The sequence below is a fragment of the Chelonoidis abingdonii genome, chromosome 4 (assembly GCF_003597395.2).
Source record: "Chelonoidis abingdonii isolate Lonesome George chromosome 4, CheloAbing_2.0, whole genome shotgun sequence".
Classification (NCBI taxonomy): Eukaryota; Metazoa; Chordata; order Testudines; family Testudinidae; genus Chelonoidis; species Chelonoidis abingdonii.
Window position 1 is genome coordinate 63,108,620 of NC_133772.1, and position 27,664 is coordinate 63,136,283.

The 27,664-nt window shown below is 38.9% G+C and overlaps 1 protein-coding gene across 5 annotated transcripts in view; it reads right to left on the bottom strand.

Annotated features, from left to right (window-relative positions):
- The window catches only part of ANO3 (anoctamin 3), a 380,230-nt gene that overhangs the window by 53,233 nt on the left and 299,333 nt on the right, over nt 1-27,664 (bottom strand). For all 5 annotated transcript variants that reach the window (XM_075065231.1, XM_075065229.1, XM_075065230.1 and 2 more), the window contains 7 exons: nt 24,828-24,959; nt 22,487-22,593; nt 21,065-21,120; nt 17,648-17,769; nt 15,708-15,842; nt 5,925-6,021; nt 112-172 (listed from right to left, as the gene is read on the bottom strand). In XM_075065231.1, coding sequence (XP_074921332.1) covers nt 112-172; nt 5,925-6,021; nt 15,708-15,842; nt 17,648-17,769; nt 21,065-21,120; nt 22,487-22,593; nt 24,828-24,959 — 710 coding nt within the window. The remainder of the gene's footprint in view (nt 1-111; nt 173-5,924; nt 6,022-15,707; nt 15,843-17,647; nt 17,770-21,064; nt 21,121-22,486; nt 22,594-24,827; nt 24,960-27,664) is intronic.

A 27,664-nucleotide genomic window follows, 5' to 3' on the forward strand; every position in this document is an offset into this window, starting at 1 on the left:
ACATGGATACTACTTGCTTAACATTACATTAAACTTCAAATCCCTCTAAAACTAATAGTCATCTATAGAAGGAGAGGTGAACAGAACACTTAGCAAGGGAAATGGACTTACCCCATATTGCCATAAAAATAGCAAAGAAGACAGTCCCTCCATTATCGAACAAATGTGTAACCTAAGCAGAAAGTAAAACACATAATGCAAAATAAATAACAATACCACTTTGCATTCATATAGTATTCCCCTCACACACACCAAAAAAAATATCAAAATGTGCTTTACATGTTTTAGACCCCAAAATAAAGGCATCCTAATAGGAAGCCCTAATCCCACATAAAGGTGCACACATAATCATTTACATGCACAATTCCATTCATCCCTCACTATTCCCATTGCTAGTCCAGGCCTGAATCATCTTTCACTGCAATTCCCACTCTGGCCTCAGTCATCTTTACTGTGTCCAAAATACTGTCTCCAAACTCAGTTACTTAGCCAGCTATTCTGACCATATCCCACCAGTCTTCAAAATCTTCCTTGGTTTTCTCTTACCTGCCGCGTCAGATTTAAATTCCTTGTCTTGTCCTTTTAGGGCCTGAACAACTTAAATCAGGCCTACCTAGCCACTTTCATCTCTTTATTTACCTCTCCCCCATGAATGTTCCTTGTCTAATCGTTCCCTTCATTCTCTCTTCCTTCCTTGCAACTCCATGCTTGGATCCGTTCTCTCACTTGGTCCACCAGGCCTCCATGCTTTCCCTCTAAATCCCTCTTGAAAATATCTTTCCCTTCTAAAGAGTCTGAAAATCCTAATCACTCTCAAAATGAAGAATAAAACCATTCAGATATTAACAAAAGATAATGTCAAAATGAAGTAATTATAGTACTACGGTTAGCGTAACATTCCACCTCCCCATCGCTTTTGCTGTTTGTTGCACCCTATTATCCATTTTCTACTTTACAGTGTAAACTCTTTGGGACAGATTTGTTTTATCTGCAAAATTCAGATAAAGTTCATGATGGGTGGATAAATTGTAATTGAAAACTGTTACATGCCTATGTGTCAGTTTGAGTGCCTTAAGGGGGTTTGTTGTCCCTATTTTGAAAATGATGTCCTTTATGTATTGTTCAGGGTTCATTTTATCCACCATAGAAGTACAGCCATTTCCATGGTAGAAATCCAGCAGTCACTGTGTATGAGCCACAGTAGGCAATAGTACTGTATTAGGAGGCTTAGGTGAAGAATAATTTCTCCTGCTGAAAGGGGATTTTAGACAGGCAATTGCCAGTGATAAAATTTGGTCAGGGATAATGGGCTGAAACATATTCTAGTGAAACAATGCTATAAGATGTTTGGTGAGCATCAGTGACCAGAACCTCAGGTTTAAAGTGTCATTTGAAAGATGACATACATCATTACAATATATTGGAGTAAACCAGTGAAAGAAAGAATCTATGGGCAGGCACATTTGATAAAGGAGCACCAAATAGGGAAATTAGGGAAAAATAAAATTGAAAAGAAAAGTTTTCACGAGTGGTTTTAATAACTAATGCAATAAAACATTGAGTATTTCTAGGCATTTTCATTGTTTCAAATGAGAAGTAACAGCTTCATTTTAGTAAAGACTTCAGCTTAGATTACAGTTTAACTATTGTTGATTTTGTTCATCATGTAAGGCCCAGTCTTGCAGACTCTTACTCATTCAAGTAACCTTACTCATGAGGGTAGGATAATTGATTTAAATGGGATAGCTTGGATAAAACCCATTTAAAAAAAAGTAAAGGTTTTGGGCCCTTATATTGTAACTGACTATACTGTGGTCATCAGGAATGCTGTGCTTGTGAGGTGATGGTCTCAAAAGTTATGGGATATTGAAGGGATTGACAGTTTGCTGAAGGGAGGTCGTAACACCCTCTAAAAAAACTATTACACATAATAGCTGCCTTGTTTTGTCATTGGGGTTGTCCTCTGTAGCAGATTCCAGTCCTGTAAACCAGACAAATGTACATTTTTTCAAATGAAAGACTGTCATCATTATTGCATCTGCTTTTAGAAAATAAACACTGAGCAGGTGAGAGAGGCTATTCTGTAAGAGGGAAGATAACTAAATATTAGAAAAACTCTTGAAATCCTCATCATTTATAAAACCAGGAGAAAAATCTAAACCGTATAAACACTGTATTGCTTTCCAGTATGTTTTATTTTCTCTTGAATGAAAACACTTCTAATATTGAGTAGAGTTATTAAACACACAAGTGTTAGTATTATACAGGACTCTTTTTATTTTACTGTGCTGAAGAAAATGGGGAAGTTATTACTTAATGCCAAAGATCATCAAGCACAATATGTTCTTTGTGTGAATTATATAATTGTGTGAAACTTATATGCAAATATGCCTTTGGCTTTGTTTTTCTTTTGTTATAATAAAAGGAAAATACAAGCAAAGTATTTGATGAGACTGAAAATCTGATTGGAAAATGAAAGCGGCAGGATTTACAAAATTTTACAAATCAATAAAAAATGACAAATGTCTCCAGATTTGTAATGCGTGGCAGGTTGCGGGAAATCTGTGCAATAAACAATACACCTCTCTAAAGAAATGGAAAAGGAACCCCAAAAGAGTTATGACTCAGAAGATCTTGCTTGAATAGAAGGTGGGTTTTCGGCTCCAGATCATGCATTTTCTTTAGAATGGCCAGACCAGTTTTGGCCTATAGCCTTAGTAATAAATCAAGCTAGGATTTTCTCCTAAAGCAAAGCAGGGTGGGCCGAGATGGCTGGGCCTTTTGATGGGAGACCTCTGCATAGAAGTGAGAAGTACAGACAGTAGTGCTGGTGAGTCAGGGCATGTGCTATAGGACAACATACTGTTGAAGACAAGACAAAAGCATAAAACGAAGGTGCTGACCACCTATGATTGTTAAAGAACTCTTTTTCAAGAACAAGAGTGTGAACCCTGGTGTCCTGGACAAATCACACCTTAAATAATTATATTCTCCTTAAATTAATACCCCAGTACTAAATAGTTATGTTATTCTTAAGGGGACATATCAAAAGAAATGTCATGGTCCAAATTGTGCTTCTTACAGCTGCATGGAGGGGATGACACAAGGAAGCAGGCTAGCCACCTTCACAGCATTATCTTCCATCTCCCCAGACAAGGGTAGGGTTTTCTGCAGGTCCTGTGATCTGCCTCTCAGAAGGAGGGAAATGGTGGGCCAGGGACAAGAGTGAGAGAAGGAAAACTGCATAATTTCCATCCCACTCCCTCAAGCCTTGTAAAAAATCACCAGGGCTCTGTTAACTTTACTGTGAAGTTTGGTGCATTACAGAACCTGTCAGGTTGGGTTCTCATTCTTAGTTTTGGTGGGTAGGGTGAGCAGCTGTAACAAGGCCAAAAGAGCTACCACATGGCCCCTGAATCAGGCTAAATCCTGGGAGCTGAGGAACGCTGGCCAATCAGTGCCCTTCTCCCCCAGCTGGTCAATGGGTACAAAAGACTCCTATGGGAGGAGCTACCTATTGTCCCTAGGTGAGTGCCGCCCTCTATTGCTACCATCACAAATGTCATTTTGGGATGCATTAACAGGTGTGTTGTAAACAAGACACGAGAAGTCATTCTTCCGCTCTACTCTGCGCTGGTTAGGCCTCAACTGGAGTATTGTGTCCAGTTCTGGGCACCGCATTTCAAGAAAGATGTGGAGAAATTGGAGAGGGTCCAAAGAAGAGCAACAAGAATGATTAAAGGTCTTGAGAACATGACCTACGAAGGAAGGCTGAAAGAACTGGGTTTATTTAGTTTGGAAAAGAGAAGACTGAGAGGGGACATGACAGCAGTTTTCAGGTATCTAAAAGGGTGTCATCAGAAGGAGGGAGAAAACTTGTTCACCTTAGCCTCTAATGATAGAGCAAGAAGCAATGGGCTTAAACTGCAGCAAGGGAGATTTAGGCTGGACATTAGGAAAAAGTTCCTAACTGTCAGGGTGGTTGGACACTGGAATAAATTGCCTAGGGAGGTTGTGGAATCTCCATCTCTGGAGATATTTAAGAGTAGGTTAGATAAATGTCTATCAGGGATGGTCTAGATAGTATTTGGTCCTGCCATGAGGGCAGGGGACTGGACTCGATGACCTCTTGAGGTCCCTTCCAGTCCTAGAGTCTATGAATCTATGAATCACTGTCCCCCTTTCACCTCTGGCCTCATCAATTTCCCCCACCCATTGATGTACGTGGGTGGCATTGCAGTTCAGGCCTGGAATGCCATCTCTCTCTCTCTCTCTCTTTTCCAGGTTAGTGTTTACAAGGGTGTGTGATGTTTACAGCTTTAAACCTGCAACTTACATAGCAAATACAAGAAAGAGAAAACATTTCTTCTGAGACAGGGATTCTAAAATGACATTATTTAAAACTACTACATTTGAGATTGTAGCGTCCCTTCCAATCAACTGTTGGGCAAGGCTGCTGTGGGCTATCAAACAGCTGCATTCCATAGGTGATGGGCAGCACAGCACAGTTTGTACAATGCTTTGTGTGCGTTTGACGAAAGGTGTTACATGCAGTATATGTACGAGTATTACTACAGCTGGTCAGAAAAAACTTTGATAGAACCAATTTTTGTCAGAAAAAGCACTTCTATTAAAATCAAGAGGCTTCTTGAAATCAAGTCGATTTCATTAAAATTTTGTTTTGGGGAAAAAAAACTCCAACAATACGAAAACATCCCATTTCCACATTTTGGAAATTAAACATTTTGATTTGTCATTTTGAAATGACTTTTTGCTGTCATTGTTTGTGTTATAAAGTAAACTAAAAATCAAAATTAAATGTTTTGATCAAAAAATTGGTTGGCATTTTCTTTTCATGGAGAATTTCTACATTTTTGGGCTAAATCCCAATTTGAAGTGAAACCAAATTTCAAAATCCTTTACAAACTGAATTTCCTTCTCAATTTATTACCATCATGCCTTAAAGCCAGAACCATTCAAATGTCTATAACTAATACTGAGCTCTAAACAAAAATTATATGATTGTGCTGAATAATTTTGAGAAAGAAAAGCTGAGACTGGTTCCAGTCTTGGTAATATAATACAAACCAAGGTGGCTTCATATATGTGTTCATTTATATACACTGTTTGCATTCAAAAGCAGTCAATGTTTATGTTTGATGGACAGTTCCCTGTAGCAAAAGATTTGACTGTGTAGGACCATTGCACTGGGCACATTACAGGAGCATTATAATCCTCTATAATGAAAAAAAAATCCTTTAAAAAGAACAGAAATCCTGTCATCAACACTATAGGAAAACAGAAAAGTGAGAATGTAATCATATAGGAAAGTAGAAAACCCAACCAGAAAAAAAAAAGTTTGCTATATCATCGGGGCTCTTCAGATGGACAAAAATAGAGGTAAGCAGAAAATGCTCTCAGAAAGTCATTTTTAGAATCAGCTGTAGGGTGACCAGACATCCCGATAAAATCGTGACTGTCCCAGTTTTGAGCCGTTTGAACCATGTCCCGACCGAAGTACAGTTGGGATGCTATTTGTCCCAATATTTTGTTTCGGGCGGTTGCTTCTGTCTTTGACGGCAAGACTTATTACCCTCTGCTGAAATGCAGCTGAAGAACGTCAGCGACTGAAGGACCCTCCACTGAATTGCTGAAGACTCGGACAGCTGAGTGTAAGAATTAAAAAGGCGCCCTCACCCGTGGCGGTCCTGATATTTTATCCTTAGCATCTGGTCACCCTAATCATCAACTGAAAGACAAATAGATGCTGAGTAGAAAGGCTGCAAATACTTTTTGTCATTGAAAAGTTAGTAGAGCATCACCAAATTGGAGCGGAGCCTTTGCTGAAGTAACTGCAGCAATTGTTATGCAGAAAGAATTGACTTTTAGATAGCATCAGCTTGCAACACAAAACTAATAATTACCTTTGCATATATGCAGCTTTCATTGAGTTTCTGTAGCGTGCAATTGCGTTCGCACATAGGGCACATGATGGTTTCATTTGCCTCGCAGATCTCTTTGCTTTAGTAGAAAGATGGGAAAATAAAGATGATAAAAAGGCTTTCAGCATCTTCCACATTTTTCCAGACCCTGGCCCATTTATATTCTTAATTGGTTCGTAACATGCTTAGACTGTGAAATAGATTCGTTAAAAATCTAATTTTCAATGATAAATTTAATTTAAGAGCCAAATCCTGGTCCCACTGAAATAAAGAGGAGCTTCACAAATAGCTTCAGTGCCAACAGGATTTGACCCTAAGCAAATAACACATCACCTTTGGACCTGATACTGCAGTCCCTACTTCTGCTAACCACACATGGATTTCAACAGAAGTGTTACATGCAGTAGAACTGAAGGATTGGTCCCAAACATCTAACTAGCAAAGATAGGTAGTGCTATTTATAACACCCTTTAAAACACAGGGAGTAGATCCTTAGCAGATGTAAACTGGCATAGCTCTGTCAACATTAATGGAGCCATGTCAATTTACATCATCATCTGAAAGATCTGGCCTAGCATGTGTAAATTAAAAAAAGAACACATATCACTTGGACAGTGACAAGGGGTGAAATCCTAGCCCCAGTGAAGTCCAATGGAGATTTATACTTAAATAGAGCCAGGATTTCACTCAAGACATTTAATGTCAAAAACATCTAACGCAGGTGGCAGTTAGTTTTATAGGGGAGGGGTGATCTCAAAGGGTGGAGAACTTCTAGCATTTGTATTTCAAGTATTTGTGTTTAACTTCCCCCAAGATTGAAACATGTATGGGGACAAAATAAAATGAGCCAGTCTTCTTATAACATTTCACTGGTTGGAAAAAAACAATAATTCTCAGATATCATAGTACTTCAGAAGGCCCAGGGGCTTAAGTACATGAGTAGTCTCATTGACTTCAGTGGGACTATTAGCATTCTTAAAGTTAGGCACATGTTTGAGTATCTTGATCAGGACACGCAGAAAATAAAGCAGATACAGGGATGGCTTTTAAAGCAGAAGACAGCAACTTTTAACAGAGTCACAGGTTAAAGCCAGAAGGGACCACTGGATCACCTAGGCTGACCTGTATATCACATGTAGGCCATCAACACCACCCAGCACCTGCACATTAATCCCAATAACTGAAATGAAACCAAAGAATTACAGCCCACATGAGACTAGACTATTATGTGCCACAGGAAGAGAATAGGAAGGACCAAGGTGCACCAATGCCCAAGGCCCCCACAAAGCAGGGAAATGATTAAGTGAGAAGTACCCAGTTAATCCTGGAAAGTGACCTACACCCATGTGCTGCAGAGGAAGGCAAAAAGTCCAAGGTCACTGCCAGTATGAACTGCAGGAAAATTTCTTCCCAACCCCACATATACCCTGAGCATGTGAGCAAGAACCAGCCAGCCAAGCACTTGAGAGAGATTGCTCAATTCCATCTCAGAGCCTCTCTCTGATGAATGTCCCATCTCCAGTCATGGCCATCCCTGATGCTTCAGAGGAAGGAGATTGAAAAAAAAAGAAAAAAAAAAAGAACACACCACAAGACTCACCCAGAATACAGAAAAGACCTTCCTGACCCCTGCAGGTGGCCAGTTGAAACCCTGAAGCATGAGCTTTTAGGATCAGTAATAGGGATGAAGACTGTGTAATACCTCACTGTCCCACAAAATACTAGATATTTATTGTGGCTAAGGGTGGTGTTAAATGGGCTCCTTGTTAAATAACCATATCAAGTGTTGGCCTCTTTAGCCTAACCCATAGGATTCAAATCACTTCTAAATCCTTTTCCCCCTCCCCGCCCTTCCTCCATGAGGGAGAATGAGGGTACTGATGAAGGGTATTCTAGTCTGCAAAGCCTTGCCCTTCTTCCTGCAGGCTAATAGTTATCATGAATCCCCCACTCATGTGCACCTCTCAGATCTGGCCCCTTTGACTCTCAATGGACAGTAGCCAGAGCTTACTACAAAATTACCAACTCCATTTAACACATCTTTGACGTTCCTGTCCTAAGTCCTTATCTTTTTAGCGCTGGCCAATCTAAAATCCCTTCCCCAGCTGAACTGGGGCTGCAATGGCTCCCTGAGGTAGAAACACACATAATACAAATGCAAAGGAGTCCAGTTTGATTTTGGTTTACACAAACTCTGCTGGTTTGGGTTCTATTAAGGATCTCATGGAATCTGAACTCACAGCTCTAATGGAAACTACCATACTGAACTTGGTATTTACAAATGTGAATTCACATTAAATCCCATTTCTGGAACAATAATAGTGCAGGCTGCGCTCTCTCCAATGATGTTTGTATGAATTTTTAGCTAAATTTTCTCAGCAATGCGAGTCTCTAAATTACTAAATCTTATAAGAAAATTAGGAGTTGTCAAATATATTGTTCTAAAAAATCTCTGAGCAGGAGCAAGCACAGTAGCTGATTTCAGAGATGTGCATCAATGCATGCCTGTGTGTCTCGGAATAGAATTTGGACCTGTATCACAAGTCTTAATATGTAAGGGAATTTTCTTTCAAGCAGTTAACTGCAAAGAAAGAGATCTCTACAGCATAGTACAATAGATGATGACAATATGAACCATAAAAAAACATAAGACAGATTGTGCTGCTGTAACTGAGAATTTAGACATTAAAGTATATAAAACATGAGGCTGTAATCTATGAATGATGGTGCTGAAATCTTCTTATAAATTCTGTTTTAAAACCCCTGTTTGTTTCCAACAGCTAAACTCAAAGAAAGTTACAGCAATACTAGCCCAGATTCTTATGAGCAATTCTTGGCAAAGCTATTAATTTTTTAGCAAATTTCGCAATCATGACAAATGTCAGGATGACTGCCCTTGCTGCTAAAATCCTCTGAGCAAGAACAGTATAGATAGAAGTGAAAGCATCCCCCTACTTCTTTGCCCAGTGAACGTCAACCCTGACCTGAAGGTCCAACTCCTTTATTGGTCAAGAGGTGCTTAAATTTCCATGGCCCATTCCATTCTTGGCCTGTCTGAGCTGAGGCTGTTGATAAGAGGAGTAATCATGGGCATGTTTCATGTAATGTGTAGAAATCTCTCAAATGCAAACTACTCTAAAAACAACAAATTTATTTCTACATAAGCCCCTGAACAAAGGTGAGGGGAAAATCTACACCTGTCTTTGATTCTGATGTGTGGCTTAAATATACGGTTGGTTCTGCAGAAAAGAATGCAAAATATGGAAAGAATTAGAGCTATCAAGTGATTAATCGCACTCTTAAACAATAGAATACCATTTATTTAAATATTTTTGGATGTTTTCTACATTTTCAAATATATTGATTTCAGTTATAACACAGAATATAATTTGGACAGTGCTCACTTAACATTTATTTTTTATTACAAATATTTTCACTGTAAAAAAACCAAAAGAAATAGCATTTTTAAATTAACCTAATACAAATACCGTAGCGAAATCTTTTTATCATGAAAGTTGAACATACAAATGTAGAATTGTATACCAAAAAACTGCCTTTAAAAATAAAACAATGTAGGCTCTAAAGATCTATATGTCCACTCAGTCCTTGTTCATCCAATCACTCAGACAAACGAGTTTGTTTACATTTGCAGGAGATAATGCTACCCGCTTCATGCACTAAAGACTCATATGTCCCTTCATACTTCAACCACCATTCCAGAGGACATGTGTCTACGCTGATGATGGGTTCTGCTTGATAACAATCCAAAGCATGAGGACCAATGTATATTCATTTTCATCATCTGAATCAGATGCCACCAGCAAATGGTTGATTTTCCTTTTTTGGTGTTTAGGTATTGTAGTTTCCACATTGGAGTGTTGCGCTTTTGAGACTTCTGCGAGCATGTTCCACACCTCATCCCTCTCAGATTTTGGAAGGTACTTCAGATACTTAAACCTTGGTTTGAGAGCTGTAGCTATCTTTAGAAATCTCATATTGCTACCTTCTTTGCATTTTGTCAAATCTGCAGTGAAAGTGTTCTTAAAATGAACATGTGCTGAGTTATCACCCGAGACTACTTATAACATGAAATATATGGCAGAATGCGGGTAAAACAGAGGAGGAGACATACAATGAGTTAAGTCACAAATACAACGAGTTAACTCCCTGTCATAAATAGATGGCTAAGGGTTAATGTTTATTTCATCTGTAAAGGGTTAACAAAGGGAACCAAACGCCTGACCAGAGGACCAATCAGGAAACCGGATTTTTAAAAGCTCAGGGACGGAATGTTTGGGTCTGTGTCTTTTGTCTGGCTCTCAGCTATGAGAGGGATCTTTCTACCTCAAGCTTCTAATCTTCTGTTTCCCAGTTGTAAGTACAGGTATAAGACAATAGGTTTTTATTGTTTTTTGTATTTACATGTGTGTAGTTGCTGGAATGTTAAATTGTATCTCTTTTGAATAAGGCTGTTTATTCATATTTTTTCTTTTAAGCAATTGATCTGTTTATGTCAACCTGATACAGAGAATATTTTTATGTCTTTTTTTTCTTTTTTATATAAAGCTTTCTTTTAAACCTGTTTGAGTTTTTCTCGGTTAAAGCTAGAACGAAGGGAGGGAATCTCTTGGTGTTAGCTTGACTAGGTTTGAATCTGCATAGCCTCAGGGGAAGAAGGAGGGGGCAAGGTAAATTGCCTCTCTGTTTTGCATTCAAGGAGTTTAAGTACGTACGCCCAGGATAACCCAGGGAGGGGAGCTGGGGATGAGATAAGAGGAGACAAGGGGGGAGCTTGTTTTCCCTTTGGTGTGAGACTCAGGCTCTGGAGTTTGGGTCCCCAGGAAGGTTTGGAGACAGAGAGGGTCAGGCCTGGAATTCCTGGCTGGTGGCAGCGATATCAGATCTAAGCTGGTAATTAAGCTTAGGGGTTCATGCTAGCTTCTCAGTTATGAACGCTAAGGTTCAATCTGAGTAGGAAGCTATGACACTCCCCCAGTGAGTTAAGTCACAAATTTAATTAACACACTTTTTTAATGAGCGTCATCAGCATGGAAACGTGTCTCTGATGGTGGCCAAAGCATGAGGGGCATATAAAAGTTTAGCACATCTGCACATAATACCTTGCAGTGCCGGCTACAGAAGTCATGAAATGCCTGTTCTCAGTTTTAGTGACATTGTAAAGAAGAAGAGGGCAGCATTATGTAACGATGCTGGTTCTGGCGGGACCAACTGAGAGCGCCAATTCAGGACAAATTGCTTAAAGCAGGGCAGTTCAGCCCAGGCTGGGGTTTTCCACTTTAGGCAAATCAAACCAGCCAGACAAGAGGACTTTGGTCTCAACACTGGCTAACCACAGTCACACAAGCAATTCCTTAGACACTCCAGTTTCCCAGTATCACACCAGTGCCAGTTGTTATGGGGAAATGGTTATGAAAACAACACCAGTAAAGAAAAAAGGCTCTCCTGATCCCAAAGCACCAAGCCCAGACCCAGGTCAATATACAAATCATATTTAACCACAAATCATTTAGAATCCTTTAAATCTAAAATTAAAGTTATATTCATAAATGAAAAAGATATAGTGAAGAGCAAGGATTGGTTAAACTGGAATCAATTACCTACAGTAATGGCAAAGTTCTTGGTTCAGGCTTGCAGCAGTGGTAGAATACCTGCAGGTTTAAATCAAGTCTCTGGAGTACATTTACAGCTGGTATGGTCATCAGTCCTTTGTGTAAAGCTTCCATTTGTAGCAAAGTCCCTCCAGAGGTATGAAGCAGGGATTTGAAGACCAGATGGAAATGAGGCATCAGCCTTTTATAAGGGTTCCGTTTTCAAGAATGTAAAACTCTTTTGTCCTTACTGTGGAAAATTACAGCAAAATGGAGTCTGGAGTCACATGGGCAAGTTCCTGCATACTTTGCTGAGTTACAAGGCTTATGTGCCTTCTCTCAATGGGTCAATTGTATAGCTGATGGTCCTTAATGGGCCATCAAAGCAGGCTAGGCAGAGCTAACACCAACTTGTCTGGGATGTTTCCCAGAAGCATAGCACATGTTTGAAATACGGACAGTATAGAGCCAACATTCATAACTTCAACTACAAAATTGATACACACATATAGACAGCATAATCATAACCAGCAAACCATAACCTTGTCTTAGACACCTCATTTTCCCCCCTTTATACAAGATTTGGTGCCACTACAGGACTTTGGTTGCAACCATGTTCTATATGGTCCCAGTTCAAATCAATAATGTGACACATTATCTGCTGTAAATGTAAACAAACTTGTGTGTCTTAGCTATTGGCTGAACAAGAAGTAGGACTAAATGGACTTACAGGTTCTAAAATTTTGCATTGTTTGTTTTTGAGTGCAGTTATGTAACAAAAAAATCTACATTTGTAAGTTACACTTTTACGATAAAGAGATTACACTACAGTACTTGCATGAGGTGAACTGAAAAATATTGTTTCTTTTAATCATTTTTACAATACAAATATTTGTAATAAAAATAATATAAAGTGAGCACTGTACATTTTGTATTCTGTGCTGTAATTGAAATAAATATATTTGAAATTGTAGATATTGAATACATTTCAATTGGTATTCTATTGTTTAACAGTATGATTAAACACGCAATGAATTGCAATTAATTTTATCACAATTAATTTTTTTTGAGTTAATCACGTGAATTAATTGCAATTAATCGACAGCCCAAGAAAGAATTTTAAGAGCTACGAGGGCCTTCAATATGTTGCACACTTTAAATCTGTCTCACAACCTGGTCAAGAAATGGCAACTTTATCATTATATATATACCACAAGAAACAAACAAAAATATGGGTTGAAATACTGCAGCTTCATTTGTGCATGTTGCGCCCGAAGTATATAACTCAAACTCTGTGTCAAAGGTAATTTGATTCAGATCCACTGGGTTTTTTCTGATATGGCTACATCCATCTCCCAACAAAATCAAGGAACTAGCTGTCACCACTGGAAACCACAGGCTGAGGTTACCATGCATAGCAGCCCTAATACCAATGCGGAGCCCTGGCAACAAAGAATGGGACGTTTGATGGAATGATCTGCCTTGCCATCAGCAGTCATAAGAAAATGAAAAGTCCCCTGGCTCGCCAAGCTACTCTGCTGACAGCAGTGAGAAAAACATGTTTTAAAATATGAGCCATATATTAATGTTTGTTGGAAATATTTATACTTTATATTTATATAAAGGTTGGGTTCTTTTTCAATTACCGTCTAATTGCGTCAGTTCTACAATGCAAGCAAATGGTACAATGGAGATAAAATGAAAAAACCAAATGATCAAATTTGCTCCTGAACCACTAGAGGGAGGATTTGTATTTCCCAAGTAGCAGACTTTTACATAACCCTAACAGTTGAAATAATTCTACTGAGCAAAGTGCAATTTTTGCAAAGCCTAATTTGATCACTGAGCAGGGTTTTTTTTAAAAACAAAACAAAAACAAAACACACACACATACACACACACACTTCGGTGAACACAGAGCAAAGAAATTAACAAGTTGTGTCACTGATGTCCATAAACAGTTTGTTTTACGAGCAAAATCCAAAGTGATGTTTACAGTTTGCATATTCCTGACAAGGGGCATTACTAGAATAACAGTCAATCTGGCATCAATTGATATTGTACGAATAATCAAATTTTTGAATAGGTTTTGGGGCAATAAGCCAATTTGTCAGATTGACATAATGCCCTGGCACATAATTACAATGCTAAATGTTCATTGTTTTCATCCTGATAAAAACACAGTCTTGGAGAAAACAGTTCAGCCAGTATCCTGTGATGCACCTTGTGTTTGTGTAATGTAACATCTACAGAGTGCAAAACCAAATAATAAATTACTACCATCAGCTGGCATTTATATAGCATTTACTCTTTTCAAAGTGTTTTACAAACATTAACTAAATAATCCTAGAACCACAGAATATAAAAATGGAAAAGAAAGACTTATGAGGTCATTTATTCCATCTTCTTGCTAATGGAGGCTTCTTTGTTGTCTTCACAATCTAATTTACTTGTACTTTGTTTAATCTTTGCTATCCTACACCAGAATAGGCAGGGACATACTGTAATGAGTGGGCTAGTTTGTGTGTGTATCACTGTCTTCTACTGCATAGAATTAGAACTGCTTAACTGAATGTCATGGACTATAAACAGCTAAAATACTTCAGCTCAAATGTTAGGGGCATGTGCTTTTGGAGCACGATGATCTGAGTTCTATGCCTGCTGTCATTGCTATGCTGTGCAGCATAAAACTCATGTTCCTAGATGACCTAATTTGCTTGTGTTCAGCATTCTGACACCTCTATGTAGATAGTTTTCACGCTTTCTCTTGTAGAGGGCCAGTTTCCCCTTTTGTTTGGATAGGTCTTTCATAAAGCAAGGGAAAGTAAGCATTTAAAAACAGGAAAATCTGATTGTAAAACTAGAAAAATAGCAAGAGGACACAGGGGGGCAGATGTATCTGAAACTACTTTAAACTCAGTTTTAAATTGACTCAATTTCATGTTGTGGGTTTGCCTTTCAAACTTACAACACAGAAAAAACAGTTAAACACCTCAGCACAATCAAATACATAACATTAATAAAAATACATGGTGTTTGGCCGATATCATAACATCCAGTGTTATGTGAAACGGTCAAATCTGAACATTTTGGTTCATAACAGGAAGCCTGACAAAGCTTTAACTGAGCACTGCAGGGGCGACAATATAAGACTTTGTAAAATACAAGATAAAGATAATTTAAAGAAAGCTAAAGTGCTCCTTGTTCAAAGGCTAAAATGCACTAATTTTCTACAAAATTTTGCTCCATTAAGGTAACAGTCTGAGCATGCAAAGTAGTAGTAGACTAAGCTTGATGTTCTGTTCCCATGGGTTATTGTTCTGCATTGAGGAGCTAATCACTCCTAATGGAAAGCTTTGGAAAGAAAAGTCTATCTTTAAAAACAGTTCTCCTTACAACATATCAGACATTTGCTTTAGCACAAATTCTCTTCACTTATTTCTTAAATTGATATCATCTCCTCCTGGGACAGACCCACATCAGGGTAAATTCACTTTACAACTTTGGTGGGTTTCATGCTGCATGGCACTTGACTGTGACCTCCCTTAGACCAGTATTAAATGAGTGTAACTCCATTGGCTACAGTGGAGTTGGCTTTTAATTTACACCAATGTAACTGAGAGAAGAATTAGGTTCAGAGTTTCAATGACATCCCTTTTGGTGGGAAAGGTTTGCATGGAAGGGTAGAAGTTGAAGTTCTGGAACTGCACTGATGCACCCAGACCTATATGCAATCCCATACTCCAGTCCAAAGATTATAAGAGAGAATTTTCATGAGTTCCTCTCACTATAGTGAGAACTATTAACAGGTGGTCATTTGCAATTACTTATCTTCAACACAATATTTGCTGTATTTCCTTGTACACAGAGTTGGAAATGCTGCAAACGCAGCCATAAATTTAGCTACTGTGAATGGTAAATGTCCATTTTTTGATATAAATTGTTACACAGAGGGGGTGTAGCTGATAACATAATTGAATCCTTAATTTGATTATTATGAAATGCTATAAGTCTAGCAAATGTTTAAAGTTTGATTGAAGAGATGCAACATTTGGTTTAGGTTGTGCCTGGCTACTACTTGCATTTTCAACAATGGAACTGGCAAGAACAACTGTCTATTGTGGTTTTAAAAATGGGATTTTATTGTGTATCATACCTTACTTGGCTAGAATCCATGGTAAACAATCCATAAAGGAAAACAAACAGCCCGACAAGTGCGGCAGGAATGAGCATTCCAGTGTACCATCCCAACCAAGCAAAATAAAGACCAATTTTTTCACCAAAATACCGCCTGTGTGAAGCAAAGACAAAAACAGTTTGAAGTAAATGATCATGCCCATCTTGATAGCATTACAGGAATCCTAAAAGGAAATAATCATTATTAGGTTTATTTTCATGTGTTGTCTTTTTAGTAGCGCTTGTGCGAAATACAATTTTATTTCACTCTGACATAATACTTTAGTGGCACTAATTGCAGTCTAAACAATACACATATCCCATAAGGAAACAACGGGAGTGCACTACAATTTTACACTGTTGCAATGATTTAGAGTAGTCAGTAACTTCAGCTCTGTTAAAAGTAGGAATTATAAAACAGTACATTTGTTAGTACTAAATTCAGAAGAGTTGGACACAGTGTTATGCAAATACCATTGTGTAACAAAATTACAGAACCTGGCCTGTAGAACTAACATGCGGCTGATATCTCCAGCCAGTCACCAACTAGCACTCCACTTCCGATGACCTGCTGTAGACAAAGACATGGGAAGTTCTGCCTCAAGGATTTAACAGACAGCAGTTCCATGACTCCTGATTGGCTCCCTGCCCTATATAAACCCAAGGTGTGTTCCAGAAAGTGTCCCAGCAACAGTGTGGATCTTCTGTAGCTGCCATTATAGTTCCTGCTCCTTGCTCTTGAATTCTTGGCTTGATTTGGACTTTGATTCCTGACTCAGGCCCTGAAATCTGACTCAGACTGTGACCCACGGTAGGAACCCTGACTTAGACCTGCCTACAAACTCTTCTGGTATTCCCAGCCTCAGATTTGCCCCTGCTCTGACTCTTGGCCTTGACAGCCTGTGTTGGGATCCTGATAACGAAGGTGACAAAGAGCCCATTCTCCATAGCATGTAGTCCACTATAAAAAAAAAAAAAAAAGTATGCTGGAGTGTCACAGAAATCTACTGTTAGAGCAAAGTGGTATTACATGGTGAACATGAGTTCAAGATTCAGCCTTAATTCAAGAATGGGCCAAAGATTGCCAGAAGAGCTGAGATGGCAGCGAACATGGCTAGAAAATAAGGCATTGAACCTACAATTTGGTCAGGACAGAAGGACCCATATACCCATGCACAGGCCCCTTGTCTTCCATGGGACTCTGTGGGGACATAAGGGCCCACCCACATGCATCAGGTTGCAGGATGAGGACCTAAAATTGACTAGAAATTGACAGTAAGCGGAAATGAAATTGACTTGTGTGTATTCACTGTTCAAGATAAGAAAAGTGAAAAAGAAAACATCAGCATTAATTACAGGGAAAAACTGATTTTTAACATTCTTTTAGTTTTAATAAGCCCCGGTATTAATAGTAAGATAGGTAAAAGAAATGAAACAAATTCCAACACTGATTGTATCAAAACTAGATTTTTGTTTTAAACTGCATCAACATCTCTCTCATAAACTCTTGTCCATGCAAATTGATCCAGGTGGTAGCAGCCATTTGATGCTACATTGATTTCAAAAAGTCTCTGGCTGAAGAAAGGATCTGTCTGTGCCAATCAGATTGCAGAACTGAGCCTTAGGCTTTCTCTCTGCAAGTTGTTCCATGAGGGTGAATCTCTCCACCATCATGGACCCTACTGAAATCAGTAAGATTACACAAGGATCCACCAACACTGAACAACTAGCAGGACCGAGGCCATGTATTGTAATACCAAGTACCTCAACTCTATCAAGAAAGCAAAGAGACACAGTTTTGCTCGAAAAGTTTTGTTTATTTTAAATATAAAATCCCTGTAATTTTCAGCAGAATGGGTAGGCTACTGCTGCCTAGCTTTTCACATAATTGAAACAAGTTGTGTTACATTGTATGAGTACCTGATTAAATCCAGAGGCTGGTATTTGTACCACATTCCCCACCGTGCCCAGCGCTCATATAATAGGTGTCTGTGATTTTGAGCTCCATGTGTTTTGATGGGATGTCTGCTCTTGTGGCTTCCCTGAATCACAGAAAGAAATAAAGATATTTCTGTGTCAGTGGGCAAGAGAGAGGCACTGAAAAGAGAGCATTTGGATTCAAACATAAATAAGGACATTACTTTTCTGATGAATCAGATTTGTTGGTTCATTTATTACTAATAGTTACAAAAAATGCAATCCTGAGTTTATTGTTATTGTTAAAGAGGTGGTTACAAACTTCTCCGCAATGATGAATTTCCTCCGGGAGATTTAAAGACCAGTGCCAAAGTACTCTTTCCTGACTAACTAGACCCCCACCACTTTTCAGTGGGGATGCACAGCTTAAAGTCTAGTATTTGTAGGTCCTGGATATATGGTCATTTGGTTTTGCATTTATGTTCTTCAAATGCTTTTAAATATGGGGATATTTTGCTCTCCTGTGTAATTCCACTGATTTCCAACATGGGGCCCAATTCTTTTCATCTGGGTAACTCCGTGATATTAATGGAATTATTTCTGATTCACAGAGAATCGATAATAACTTTTGTACAAAGATTATTGTAATAGTATGAAGGGTGTGAATATAGGGGTTCATTCTGTCCCTTGTCTATCTTTGATATTCCCTGTCATAGATAATGGAAACAACATGAGAAGACCAGAGCTAGTACTATTTTCTCCCCAAAAATCGCTCCCTGAGGCATTAAAAACAAAACTGACCAGAGAAACATTTTTACTCAAACAACACTTTTATTTGGCTTTGTCTGGATTCCATTACAGCTTAATGCACAGCGTTACACTCTAAAATAAAAAGTTATGATGCAGAATTTTCAGGCCCTTCCTAAGTGAAGTCACCAGTCTTCCATGGCTCTACATTTATTTTACTCTGACCATAAGGCAGCATGCCAGTTTACGGCCATTTTTTCATTTAGTAAGGCATACAATTCTACTGGCCATTCTCTTGCATTTAATGGCATTATGAAGTATGGACTGATTTAGTACACTAGTTTGAAGAGAATGTACAGTCCATTAAATGCTCCAAAGCACCGCTGGGTTGCATTCGGTTTAAAATTTCAAAACCCAGTCATTTTTACAGTTATTTTCTTGAAAATATTCTTCCATTATTTAAAAGGCATCCTTTATTTTCTCTTCTCAAACCCAGCACAGCTTAAGGGCATGACATGACTTGCAGTATAGGCAAGCTGCACCCAGTTTTCAACACCACGAAATGTTCATGCCGAGAACCACTAAAAGTCCTGCATAGTATGAACTGTAAAATGCATCTAATAACAACGTCTCAATTGTTATTATTTATGAGCCTGCCATCGGTGGTGGGCCAGCATTAGAAGAGATACATTGTGATGGGGAAAACATGAGAAAGCAATGTGTAAAACTGACAACCAGCTTCCATCCTGCTGTAAAATGTCTTTTGTCCTATTCAGCCAAGTGCTTCCTTTCTGGAGAGTGCTACCCTCCACCCCCGAATGAACTAGCAATGATCCAGCAACCAGCTAGAGGGATTACAGTTCACCATCTCAGAAAGGAGTCCAATATTGCATGAAATCCACTTCACTGGTTGACTCCTCAAGTCAACCAAATCATAGTTCCATAGGCAGGAGGGGAGGCATAGTTGGCTGCCTTGGTAGGAGGCCCAGGACTGATTTTATGACTTTTCAGCCAGTTCAGAGATGTCCCTTCAAGGTTAGCAGTCAGTCACACATGTTGAACCTTGCAGCGTTACAGATTCCTCTCTCTCTCTCTATTTTTAAAGATTTGTCAAGCTTGTTTGAGTTTGTGAACCTTCACTTCCCTATAACGTAAATGCATAGTTCCCAAACTGTCCTAACCCTCCCTTCCCAACTCTGTGCTTAAAGTGAGAGTCAAGACAAAAACACAGTAAAGTGTCACATTCTACTCAGTCACGTCCTCAGGCAATCCTGAAGTCAGTATGGAATCGTGGGTGTAACTCAGTACAAAAATTGGCCTAATGTGGTTTTCTAGCTAAAGAGGAGCCTCTTACCCACCTATCCGCCTAAGCAACTCGTAAATGGGTGCCATAAATAAAGCAGAACTGTGCTAATATTTTTATTAGAATTTCTCTCTCTCTTCTCCTTTTTTTCACTGTTTTGCCACAGCAAAACATGAACACAATAACACTCACATTGGAGTTGAACTTTTAACTTACTGTATATAATAGGGTGGAAATTCAAAATAAAAAGTTGTTTATACCTAGTCTTTCATGCAGGTCTTTGCAATAAAAGGATCAGCAAAATTGCAATAAAATAATCGCTCACTAATGTGAATAAATAAATAAATAAATAAATAAAATTTGTTGAAGTAATAATTTGCAATATAACTAGAGACAGTCATTTACACTATAAAAAGAAGCATATATGAGAAAGAGTGTGGTTGTAGAAGTGAGATAAAGCTTTCACAGTTATGAGGCTTTTTTTTCTTCCACTAGAACGGTTAGTATTCCCCTAAAGTCAATAACATCTAGCTGAAGCATGACTAATGAAAATGTGAATGGTATGTCCAGAGTACTGCTCTTTTATCCTCCCCTACATTAAACTGTTAATATCAAGAGCAGTTCTTTATCCAACAACCTGGGAAGTTTAAGTCACTTTGAAACACAATGTGGTGTATCACATCCTCAGCTAAAAGCAATCTCATGTCTCATAGTCATAACTGTCCATGTTACAAATAGTCTGATCATGACATGAAACTCAGTTTAAAGTTCTGCCCTTAATTAGAAAGGATACTAAAGACTTACAACTTATTTCCTTCTTTCAGCCATTTAGGGCCCGACCCAATGCCCTCTGGAATCAATGGGAGTCTTTTCATTGATTTAAATGGGCATTATATCAGATCCTTAATTTATTGATGGGACTATTTTCAAGGTAAAGTTCTATACAACTATACAGAAATGGTTTGCACTGCAAATTTTAGTATCAGTTTTCCTGTATTTGATCCACTGGAAAGCAAATTAGAAAAACAGAACATTTTGTATAAAATATGCAACAATAATTTGAGCTAATTGGAACAATTTATGTTCTCTTTAACAATCTCTGAGGCAATGTCTATTTAAAATGTACATAATACAGGACCATTCTAACTCAGTGGGAGAGCATCCCAGAAAGTTATTACTGTACATTGGACTAGATAAAGATCAAAGCTAGGCCCATATCAATGTTGGGAGTGTTATAAATGAAAAGCCTTATCAGAATGCAAAGTAAAATAAAAACATCATAAAGCAAATTTATAGTTAAAATAGGATCTCAATGTTAAAAATAAGTGTTGTATTTAAAGTACAAGTTAAGGCAAAACTAAACCAGCTACCTCATGTGGTGGAAATGCAGCTTCATATGTTCCATTATTGAGTAATCTATTAATACCTAAGCAGAAGAAAAAAATGAGTTTCAATATCAGTTTTTATACAAGCTGTTTCAAGAGCTATTGCATTTCAGCCTATGAATTGAGGAAATGTGAGAATGCTAAATAATTGGGTTACTGTTTTTAAAATAGGCAATAATCAGATTTGTGCACAAGTAGAACAACTGTTCATTGTCATTAAGCGTAAAGTTGTGGCTCTTCTTGCTCCCTCAAGATACATGGCTCTTTCTAACTTCAGAGACCTTACTGTGGCTAGTCTCTATACTCTTTTCTTCTATGGTTCTTTAAGACAGCTCTTCAGTGAATGAGGCCCTCTCTAGGGGATAACCGAGGAACTGCCCTACTATTAAAAAACAGGAAATTCGGACAACCCTGAAAGGGGGTACCCAAAGTCAATAGTCTCCCAGACAACCCCAAAGAAATCAGGACTATCAACAGGTCAGAGTGCTGTGCTCTCAAAGACATACCCTGAATTTGCTACCATTGATCTTAATGGGAGTTGTGCCATTGGTTTCAATGGAAATAGGTTTGGGTCCCAATTGTCCCCCACCACGACAGCTAACCCCTCTCCACCTCATCCCCCCACGGCAGCTAACCCTGCCTGGGGACACTTCCCCCACGGCAGCTAATCCTGCCTGGGTTTCCCCCCATCCAGCTCACCTCGGCTCCACCTCCTCCACTGAGCATGCTGGTGCCGCTCTAATTCTCCTCCCTGCCCAGGCGTGCGGTGCCGATTAGAGGAGACTTAGAGCGGAGGGTGTGTGCTCAGTGGAGGAGGCAGAGTGGAGGTGAGCTGGGGCGCAGAATTGTTCCCCTGTGTGCCTCCCCCCCCATTACTGTGGGCAGCCCTCCCCACACGCCCCCCCACCCAGCTCACCTCCACTCCACCTCCTTGCCTGAGGGGATTTTTAGGTGCCCCCAATCACTAGGCACCCTAGGCGGCCGCCTAGTTTGCCTAAATGGTTGCACCGGCCCTGAGTGAAGCTGAACCATAAGAAGCTTTCATCTTCTATGAGGAATACTACTGTATTAATAGCTAACACTACTGGTTTGAATTTAACCCATAAAACAACACTGCACGTCTACAAACAAATGCTTTCACTGGCTAAACAAGAATGTCTATTTATCCATCAACTTTATAAAATATTTTATGAACCCATTAATCAGAAAATATGGTTGATTTTCACTGAATAACTTAACAGTTAGCAGCTTGCAATGATCAATCAGCTCTATTGCTGACTGAATGTCATTCTATGAATACTGGCAATAGTTATTTAGTTTATTTAATGAACACTTTAGTTTATAGAAAGATATTATTACTTGTCATAAGACCCAATTTATATTTTTTCTAAGTATCAGAATTCTTACCCATTTTTGATTTGCCATCTTCATACTTCGTTCTCTGTAGCATGTGGTGCACTATTCTACTTCTTGTGGAGTTGCTGAAGAAGCTGTCTTTGTTGTTTATTGTAAAGCTGTTTAAATATAAAAAGGCATCAATCATTTTAACTAATCTACAGCTTTCAAAGCACAACTATCCAACAGTTTCTTTTTACCATACTCTACATATACAAAGGAGGAGAAGCCTCGTACCCCTAAGGCTGAGAGGTCTGCTGTCACCACTGCGAATAGGAAACGTAGGTAGTGGTGGTCGGAGACGCTCTGCTGAGGGGGACGGAGGTGCCCATCTGTTGCCCTGACATTTCATCTTGGGAGGTATGCTGCCTGCTGGGGGCCCGTATCCGAGATGTTACAAAGGCATTGTTGAGGATTATCCAGCCCTCTGACTACTACCCCATGCTAATCATCCATGTGGGCACAAATGATACTGCGAGGGGTGACACTGAGCAGATCAAGAGTGACTACAGGGCTCTGGGAGTACAGGTGAAGGAGTTTGGAGCGCAGGTGGTATTCTCTTCGATTCTTCCTGTCAAAGGTAGGGGCCCGGGCAGAGACAGATGCATCACGGAGGTAAATGCCTGGCTGCAAAGCTGTGTTGCCAGGGGGCGTTGGCCGTTCCTCGACACAACAGGATGCTATTCGAGGGAAGACTGCTTAGGCAGAATGGCATTCACCTTTCAAGGAGAGAAAGACCCTATGTTGCACCACAGACTGGCCTAACTGTGGAGGAGGGCTTAACTAGGATTTCAACGGGGACTGAGTGAGCAAAGCCACAGGTAAGTGAGGGAACATGAGACCTGGAGATGGTCGGAAACAGAGAGGAGCATGGGCTATAATAGCGGGAGAAAGGAGCAGGGTCCGGTAAAATAGGAGGCAAGGATCAAACCATCGTATCTTAGATGCCTAATATACAAATGCGAGAGTATGTTAATAAGCCAGGAAGAAACTGAAAAAGTGCTACTACCATAAATACGAACTATGTTACATTGTTGGCATCACTGAACGGTGGGATAATACACATGCTTGGAATGTTGTTATGGGATGGGTTACAGCTTTGCTCAAGAAGGATAGGCAGGGGAAAAAAGAGAGGAGGTTGCCTTTATATATTGAAATGTACCACTATGACTGAGTGATGAGATGACCATTAGGAGCGGCGAAGTGTTGAGAGTCTCTGGTTCGAGGCTTAAAAGAGAGTAAAAAACAGGGGTGTATGGGGGTATCCATTTTTTTGCTTAGGAGTTCTTTACTACAGGCCACCTACCTATTTTTTTTTCTTTACTAGGTAGAAAAGGTGGATGAGGCTTTTTTTTAAACTAACAAATCAATCCAAGACCACAATTTGGTGGTGATGCGGGACTTTCAACTATCCAATTATATGTTGGGAAAATAACTCGTGGGCACAGACAATCCAATTAAATCTTGGACTGCATGCAGACAACTTTTATTTTCAGAAAGTGAAAAGCTGCTACGGGAAGCTGTTTCTAGACTTGATTTAACAAATAGGGAGGAACTCGTTGAGAATTTAAGTAGAAGGAAGCTGGGTGAAAGTGATCATTGAAATCAGAGTTTGCAATTCTAAGGAAAGGGTAGCAGGGAGTACATCAAATAGAGCATGGATTTCAGGAAGGTGGATTTTGGTAAGCTCAGAGAGCTGATAGGTAAGGTCCCATGGGAATCAAGACTGAGGGGAAAAACAACTGAGGAGAGTTGGCAGTTTTTCAAAGGGACACTATTAAGGGCCCAAAAGCAAGCTATTCCACTGGGTAGGAAAGATAGAAAATGTGGTAAAAGACCACCTTGATTTAACCACGAGATCTTGCATGACCTACAAAATAAAAAGGAGTCATATAAAAATGGAAACTAGGTCAGATTATAAAGGATGAATATAGGCAAACAACACAGGAATGCAGGGGCAAGATTAGAAAGACAAAGGCACAAAATGAGCTTAAACTAGCTATGGGAATAAAGGGAAACAAGAAGACTTTATGTTTAATAATGTAAGAGGAGACAGAATAGGAGTATTTGTGTTTAATAATGTAAGAGGAGACAGAATAGCATGCTCCCTATTGGAGCCAAATTTTGCCCCTACACTATACTGCTGAACAGCCATCAATGGAAACCACTGGTGAGTATCAGAGGACAGAATATGGCCCTAAGAGAAAACCAACAGGAAACAGCAAGCTTGACACCATGTGTTTGTCAGTGACCATCTGTTAATGATTGCCTTTCTGTCACCTGGAGAGAAGAAATGAGAAAATAAAATGTGAACATGGATCTTTACTGTTGCATTCCCAATACCAACACTTACTGGTGGATCCGCGCTCGACTAAAGGGTGCTGTGTAACAATCTGTCTCTTCCAGGTCAGGGAGGGCCTCTTTGTCAAGCTTCATTGGATTTCTGGGCAACCAACTTTTCAGCTCTCTGATATTCCTCTGCAAACTGGAACAATGACAAGTTAGACTTATGCTTCCAGTTGCACATCACTTTTATTGCCATCATAGCTATATATGCTGGATGAGAATGAACTATAAGCTTGAAATGAAAGCAAGAGAGAGATTATTTTTTTCTAAATTACTAAACCAAAATAAAAAAAGTCAATGCTTACGTTATTTGTGACCCAATCTTTCGGATCTCACTCAGACACCATTCCCACTGCCATCAATGGGAGTTTTGTCGAACAAGCATAGCGGGATTTGGCCATGTTAAAGTAGCACACTCAGGAGGAAAGTAATAGCGTACTGCTTTAGAGAATGAATCTCTGCATTGCAATTCCTTCCCAAGGTAGCTCGTTTGGAGCAATTACAATGTCCACTCTTATTTAAGGATACGCTTAAAGGCCCAATCTAGTGCTTAAACTAAGATATAAACACAAACCCTTTAGATACCTGATATGCAAAATTTCCCTCTTTTAAAATGAGAATTAAAAATATAGTCCTTAATTGTATATTTATGAACCTGGTCCCTGGCACATGAAATTAAATCTCCATATGATTTGTAGAGCTCTGTCAAAATCTGCATATTGTTATATCCCTTCAGAGTATAAGCACAAATCAAGTAAAACAAGAATACTTTAGAGCAAGATGAAAAATTTTCACACAGTCAGCATTTAGACAAAAACTGATGATAATTTTCTGCAATTTTCTAAAGATTCAGGTTTCACAGGTTATTATAGGATTTAGTTCTATATCTGTGCTTAGTCTTTATATAGGCAAGACTCCCTGACTCCCCTCGTTAGAGATGTGCTTACATAAGGATGTCAGAACTCAGTTTATAGATTTGCCTGATCCTGTATTCCTTGCACCTCCAAACTCTCCTCCCATTGAAGTGAATGGGAATTTTGTGTGTTCAAGGAACACTGGATTGGGTTTCATGTTATGATATATTATATCTTTGGAGGCATGGCTGAGTGTCAAGACACCCTAACTACAGCTATATTTTTCAACTGGGTTAATGCCTGGTTTCCACAAGTTACATCTGCATTTTGTACCCACAAAATGAATCCAGAGCACAAATCTGGGTACTTACTCTTATAACTATCTAATTTACATCTGCAATTAAACTACTAATTGGGTATGGTGGTCAGGGATACAACTACTTGGAATGAGCCCACTTTTTTGTTATGAGAGCAAAAATGTAGGCATGAATTTTGCACCTGCAAGTTGAACGTAGAAAGGGAGACTGCCCTTCAGAAAAATTACCTCTCACAATCAGCAAAGAAACACAGTACAAAAGAAATGTCAATAACTAGTGCTACTAAAAATAAACAAACAAATAAATGTGCACATTTATTATTTAGAATCATAAAATGTAGAGCCAGACTCTCATATAATCCTAATGAGGCCATTTGCATCTAGCAGTTAAAGTTATGGGGAAATATTTTACATCTGCCATGAAAATATCTCATGAATTAAGCTGAAAGGAAAGTGGAATATAAGTGTGATTGCTGAAAAAGCTTATTTTCAATTGGCAGCAGACTGCACAGTAAGAGCACTCAGGCGTTTCCATTAATTTTTGATTTTTAGGGAGAATGTAACATGAAAAAAAGCTTCAGGGTGACACTGAGAAGCATAAAGTTCCCCAGTCCAATTGCATATTTGCTTACCTATTTTTTCCAAAAAAGCTGTCTGGTTTTAAATTGTAAAAAACAAAAAACAACCACCCCTATACCCACCGCTGCTGTGTAAAGACTCAATCTTGCAAATGTACACTTGAGTCTAATAGAGCAGAGTCACAGGAATAAAGTTGCTCAGATGTGTAAGCATTTGCAGGATGAGGCCATACGATTTTACTTTTCAGATTAGTCTGTCTCCTCCTAGGGTTTTACGTACTGCAAACACATTTTTGCTGTCAGTTAGTGCAAAACATAATTAAATTTAGTATTTATGGACTGGGTTTGGGAATAGTAGGCCTGACTTTCCTCTCACATGGTGTAATGGTATGAGCATCAATTTAGTTACTGCTAAATTACACTAGTGTGAGAAGAGAATGAGCCCCACTGCATCTAGAGCCCAATCCAACTTTCACAGAAGTCAGCATTAGTCTTTCTGTTTTTTTCAACAGGAGTCACATCAGGTCTTACAGTACTTTAATCTACACCGTGACACCAGATTCTTGAAATTTCTACATTCCCATGGAGTTTGTTAGTCTATTGTATTTGAGGGACATGATTCCATCAGTTACTAAACTTTGTGGACCAAGAAATATAATTGAGTTCATAAAGGACAAACACAGAAAAAACAGTTCTCAGACAGGATTGCCACTTCGCTCTTTCAACCAAACATATGTAATTAAGTACTAACCAGAATGACCATAAATTGTTTCACCATGGGATGGGACTGACGGCTTGTAGAATGAAGTACTATTCAGCTCAAGTAAGGGTTGGGTTTTTTTCATTTTTCTGTCTTATGGACAGATTTATTCTTTTCAAAGCTAAAAATCAAACTTTTATTTTTATAAAAATCTGTTCAAACAGTTTTGTGATAATAAATCATAGTTTTGCATTGGTTTCTGATTTTTATTCTTAATTTAGGTCCTTTCCCAGAGTTTTCATCAATTTCTTACTCTGTTTCAGACAAATAAGTTTGTTATGGATTCTCAAACTTCAGTAAAGCCATGAAGGTGGTGAAAAACTAGTCTGACTAATC